Source organism: Telopea speciosissima, chromosome 2, assembly GCF_018873765.1.
Source record: "Telopea speciosissima isolate NSW1024214 ecotype Mountain lineage chromosome 2, Tspe_v1, whole genome shotgun sequence".
NCBI lineage: Eukaryota > Viridiplantae > Streptophyta > Magnoliopsida > Proteales > Proteaceae > Telopea > Telopea speciosissima.
The window spans coordinates 10,564,182-10,570,519 of NC_057917.1; the positions used below are offsets into that span (position 1 = coordinate 10,564,182).

The window sequence follows — 6,338 nt, forward strand, 5'->3', positions numbered from 1 at the left end:
TAGTAAGAAACCGTCAACTCTTCAACTCCCTTCTCTTGTTCAATGGTATAAACTCAAAATACATTAATATGTGATTCATTATTTTATTTGATTTTTCTCATATTTTTTTTTACTAATTTATACATATTTATTATATTAAAAAATTTGTGACTAGCCTTGACTGGGTTTGACAAGGCCGAGTGACCAGGTTTTTCTGAAAAACTAGTCGAGTCAGAAAACCTGATTTTCCAACTATAGTTAATTATATACTTAAATGGTCGAATTACAGTAAAAAATTTAACATGTGGCTAGATATAATACCTTATGTTGGCAGTGGTTGGAATTACCACTTCATTCTTCCATGTGGTACATATGAATCCGTCATAGATGGAATAAAAATAAATAAAAAATTTGCCTAACGATATTATTTTAGAAGGTGAAAGGTTTTCTAGATGACTCAACCATGAGGCCTCTATTCAGCCACTTAATCGTGCCGATTTGATAATTTTAACTTTTAACTATTGGATAGATAGAACTGGTTGCATGTCCATCTCGTATTTCATATCAAAACTAAATAAACACTATCATGTTAAGGAAGATTATGCAATTTAGATCCCCTACTGCGGAGCTTCCTGGCAGCTGCTCAGACACAGTAATTAAGGCATATGATGATCGCCTTATTCTTGTCTGAGCGCCTTGTCCGAGTGGGGGTAAGATGGTCATTGCGTGTCTCACCGTGTCTGTGCAGTACAGTCCTGTCGGGGAATGTGGGTGCCAATTGGCAAGCTCTGTTTGGCCTTGACATGTGAGTAGAGGGCCTAGGGATCTACCTGGCCACGAATTTTGGGTCCCATCTGACATGCCATGTGGCCAATTTTTGGGCCAATCAAATATGCTTTGCTCAATTTATTCTTTTGAAGAACGTTTATTGCTTTGACATTAGATGGAGCTGATTAGTGAAACAGGATACGTGTAGCCGACCCCATTGTTATTGGTGAAGTCTAATTTCGATCCAGAAAATGCAATTGAGATCTTCGGAGGGCCTTTTCGACCTCGGATAGCCTAAAAAGGGCGTACCCCTTGTGTTGGGCTCGTCGAGACCTTCAAGGCATCCTCTCCGGCTGAGGCCATTGGAGATGAGAAGGAACAACAGCTGTGTCGTGCATGAATCATGCACCAGAACTCCAAGTGACCAGGGTTAGGGTTAGGATGGGTTAATAGTTAAACCCGGGTTAGCCTAATGGTTGGTGTAACCGTGGTTTAGTTGAAAGTCAAAACCAACTTTTTAAATTCTGGCCGTTGGATTCGTCTCCTCTACGTGTCACTCACCCAAGGGTATTACCAGGAAACTTGCAGATCTCCAATTTTAATGGAGGGAAATTCCTCTTTTTGAAGGGTGTTTAGTGTTTACACCAAAAAAAAAACAAAAAAAAGTTTGACCATAAGTTCTCAATATTTTCTTATGGTCGGGAGAGTGTTCAGTAGTCTCAGTATAGCAGGAGAGGGTTGCGGATCTTATTGTAAATATCACCTTTCTCTAGAGGTGGAAGGTATGGGAGGAAAGAAAAAGGCCTTCGTTGTCCCACCTCTCTTGTTATGTTAAAATGTTTTGTTTTGTTTTGTTTTGTTTTGTTTCCTCGTAAAAGAACAAATAATTACAGACAAATTACAACCAAAATATAAAAGCTGAATCGAGCAAAAAAGCAACACTTTTATTTTTGGTGAAAAAAAAAAAAAAAAAAAGATGTTAATATTACCTATGATAATAAGGAATCCAACAAGAACACATGAATTAAAGGAGCTCTAGTCTAAACTAAAACAGATCTGTTTAAAGGCAACTAAGTTTTTTTGGAACAAGGGTATAAATGCATCAATGCTTCCATCCCTTATGAATGAAGGGATAAGAAACATCATCCCTTCTGTTGGGAAATAAGATGGCATGAAAATGAAAGGGCTTCCCCAACCCAAATCAAGCTCATAGAATGGAAACCTCAACCAGCTATCTACCTCCAAATTAGGGCACAATGCCGATTTGTTCATGTCGGCGGTCGGCACTAACCCTTCTTCTTCAACCTTGTAGCTTGCAAAATCAATGAATGATTTGAAATAGTTATCATTCACCTTGGCTATGGCATCATGTATGAGCTTAGTAGCAAAGGGCAATGGTTCACCCAAGAGGTCCTCCACCTTTGCACAAGGGAATGCCCATAGAACCAAATTTCCAAAATACTCATTAGGGACACATGGGCTTAGCTTAGCTCTCCCATTCACAGAAATCCTAACTTGGGTCATCTCAAATCCATTAAGCCCACGAGCCCTAGTGACAGTTCTCCAAAGATGTGCTGCCAAGCTCTCAAATGTACTATAAAGCTTATTAGTACCATGGCTTAAAGAAGCCCTAGCTTTAAGATTGGCTAGGAACTCTAATGTGAAATGAACCTTGTGTACCACTATGTCTTCTTCTTCAACTATTGGAAATACTTTGTTGAGCTTCTTGTGAAATTCCACTCCTCCATGTTCGAATTCGAAGATCGGCGGTTCTCGAGGGATGAAAATCGAGCGATTGTGGAAGGGAAGTGGGTTCATATCAATGCCTCTACATACTTGACTCCATGAAACCAAGAAGTTGCTAGTTGAGTGCCCATCTGCAACTAGATGGTGTGCTGTGAACCCAATCACTAATGACCCACAAGTAAATCGAGTGAGTTGGACTTGCACCAGCTCTTCCACACCTTTAAGGTTGGGGTGAAGGTTTAGTAAAATGGGTGATGGCTTGAAGGGCATGATGGACTGATCAAGAGTGCAATCAACTATGGCTTCAACAAATTTGATACCTTCATCATTGAGTAGAATGATAGGGTGACCCTTCTCATCCCTACCCAACCTGCCTGCCCACTCCCTATATTCAGATAAAACCTTACCAAGGCCTTGATGGATTGCCTCGTTAGGAGGTGTGGGTGGCCTATATCCATAGATGATGGCTATATGAGTGTTATATGTGACCTTATCAAAGACTGTTAGAGGAATGTGAGTAGTGGTTGGTGGGGGATTACCTTCATAAATTGGCTTCACAATCCTTGAGCTCTCCTTCTTGATCTTCATGGCTTTCTCTAAGGAAATAAAGTATTTAGTAAGTAATATTGAAGAGAGTTGAAGATAAGTTAGAGACATTGAAGGGTTTTAGGTGTTTAAATAGTAGTTAGTGTATTACACCAACCTACCAAAACATTCTTCATGAAAAGGAATTTGCTTAGGTGGGTTGTTCTTCTGGAGGTTACAAGGGGATGTACCATGCATAGCCACAACAGTACACTCTGTGAGTGGAAGAAAATTGTGATTTAAGAATGGTTGAATGGTCAAATTCTAAGTGTTGGAGGGTACGATGTCTTGTATTCCGTCGCTTGTATAAGTGGATTGATTCCGAAGGACTAGTAAGAGAGGCCAAAAGCCTCAAGGTCTGGAGGAATCGGCCTACCTTGTACGTTAATCTTGATTAGTATTATATGAGTATTTTAGTAAATTACCTATATAAGGTTTCGCTATAAATTTGTAATGAGGGTTCTTTCTTTGTAAGCAATCTAAGAGATGTGTAAGGACGAACCACTGGAACCCAATTTTTCATTGATAGTGAAACAAATCTCGTCTCACCGTGGACTTAGACAATCTTACTGAACCACGTGAATTCTTGTGTTCGATGTGTGATTGTTGGTTTGCAATTTTCATTCTTTTTTGTATCATTTTAGATTCACTTTTTCAAAACTAAGACCTGTACATATTAGGCATCCAAATATGAGTGTATGACATGAACATGTATAGATATCTAATCTAAGAATATTATGAGATCTATGTTTATGTGGTAATTAAAATATTTTATTGTGTGATCAATGTGACAAGTCTCTTGTTGATTAGGATTAGATAAACAAAGTTTGAATAAGAGTGATCTTTACGTGCCAATGGTTCTTGTTGATTAGAATTAGATAAACAAAGTTTGACTAAAGAGTGATCTATCTCACTTTAATCTCTTTTGTTTATAGGTGGTTGAGGAACGACGCGAATGAGAAAGGTAGAATCCGAAAGCAGAGGAGCTATAAGCGTAGAATTCAAACGTAACCTATAAAAAAGTTTAGAGGTAGCAGGTAGGCATAACGTTATGCTGACATGAGCTTTGAAGGGCTACGTGGGCATTTTGGCTCTCCCTTATATTTGGCCCATGGGCTCACTCAGAGCCCACCAATGAGGGCACACTGTGGTTCATAAATAATGGGACAGGGAGGAGAGAGAGAGAGAGGGGAGATGCTGATGTAGCCTCCGCTACCTAAGGTTGTAAATTGGTTCGGTTCCAATTATTCGGTTTGGTCCGAGAAAGTGTTGGTTGTGAACCAAAACTGAATCGGTCTAAAAATCGATATTTAAATCGAACTTACTTGGTTAGTATAAAAAAGTATCAATATTATTATACTATAGACATAGTTTATACAATATAGTAGTATTATACGATCTAATATTAATATAGTGATCTACACGATAGTTCCTGTTTAGGTACATCACAAGGAATAGAAAGAGGCTTAACATGTTCATGAAGAACCTTGTTCCTAGTATACCAGATAAAATAACAAGTAATGATGAACACAGAAAAAACTATTTCAAGGGGAGTTTGTTAAGACGCCTATCAAAAAGAAAGGCGATGCAAAGATGTTCCAGTGAAGTGTGGGTAAGAACTTCAGTTCTCAATCCCAGAAGACCTACAGCCCAAATGTGCTTAGGCCAGTCACATGAAAGAAAAAGGTGTCTGATCGATTCCACATTATATTCACATAATACACAGTGGGTTCGATCGGTATCCATTTCGATAGAGTAGCTTTGACTGGGATTCTAGCATGTAAGACACACCACACAAAAAAATAATAATAATAATATTTAAATTTAGGATGAATAGACAGCTTCCAAAAGAAACGCAACAAAAAAGAATACTTATTTAGTATAACGTGAAACTTAGAGTTGCGTAAATAATCTAGTGTTATCTAGTAGAAAATTTACCATCCTTTGAAATTAAACATCTCCAACTGTCCTCATCCAAAGTGATAGGAACATTAGAAATAACGTGAGCAAAAACAGGAGGATGCGACAAAGGGAGAGAGTCCAAACACCAATTTTTTTTCATTTTAAAAATGGTATCATAGATTGGATGACAGAAAAATCATTTCAAGTAAGAGAGAGATAGGCACAGAAATGCTGGCATAGGGCACACTCCCGGACAGAAATCTTTTTCTCATAATTAAACTCAAAAGAAAAGGGGTGGGGTGGGGTGGGGTGGGGTGGGGTGGGGGAAGGGAAGGAACCAGACTAGTTAGATTATATTTCTCAGTTAATAACCTCTAATATTTATTGAAAAATACTTGAAACGAATATCTAAGCTGTGGATGACTTTACTCACTGGCCAGTACTCTTCCTGTTCATGAAATGACAATTGTCCAATAAACCCCACATTTGAGATGGGTCCATATGGTCATCTTAATCCTTTATGAGCTCCACTTCCAAGTTCCAACCGTCTAGAATTATTAAATAATTGGAGAATTAATAAAATCTCAATTTTGAATTTTGGGCCTGAAATTATCCAAAACTGGATCTAGAGAATTAAGTCAAACAAAACATGTCCTATGTGGCAATTTTTAATTCTTAGATATTTAAGTTTTTTTTTTTGTATGAACTGATAATTGAGAATTAGAATTCTATTCAGATGGTCTTAAGCCCTTTTTGGTAGTTTATATTTCTATTTTGGCTAATGTTTGGTATGCATGATTTCTGATCCTTATTTCTCATAAATTTAAATTAAAAAAATCACATTCATAAACAGTTAGGAGCTTTTTTGTTTTGTGACCGAAAACCATTTATCTCAATTATTTATGTTATACATGTCAATCAATATGTGGAGAGTTGGATTTAAAATATTCCACGTGTCATCCAACCCCTTATTGCACCTCACTGCAGATGAGGGCGCTGGAGAGAATTTAAATCCAATAAGAGCGAATATTCATACTAGCCGTTGCGGTGCAAGACCAGATTTCAAGCTCTTTTTCCCTCTGCCCCTCTCCCTCATCTTTCTCTTCTTATAGTCATTAATAAATCCAAAATACAAATAAAAATTGGGAAAATGTTCTCTTCAGGGGAGGCATAGGCCACGTCCAGACATAGTAGGGGATCGAAATGATCACCCCACCCCCTAGATGCTAGCACGTGTTCTTACTGGCTATCATGCCCATGTGGCCCCTGCACTCTCCCATAGAAATTGCTCCCCATAAAAATTATACCAAAGAGAGATTTAGTCCTTTCATATTTTCCTCTGATCCACTTCTAGATAA

General features: G+C 38.1%; 1 protein-coding gene across 1 annotated transcript; it reads right to left on the reverse strand.

Moving 5' to 3' along the window:
* Positions 1-1,782: 1,782 nt before the first annotated feature.
* On the reverse strand, positions 1,783-3,081 carry LOC122649679 (agmatine coumaroyltransferase-2-like). Its single transcript, XM_043842917.1, has one exon. It carries the CDS (start codon positions 3,079-3,081, stop codon positions 1,783-1,785), a length of 1,299 nt encoding a protein of 432 aa, XP_043698852.1.
* Between the last annotated feature and the right edge of the window lie 3,257 nt (positions 3,082-6,338).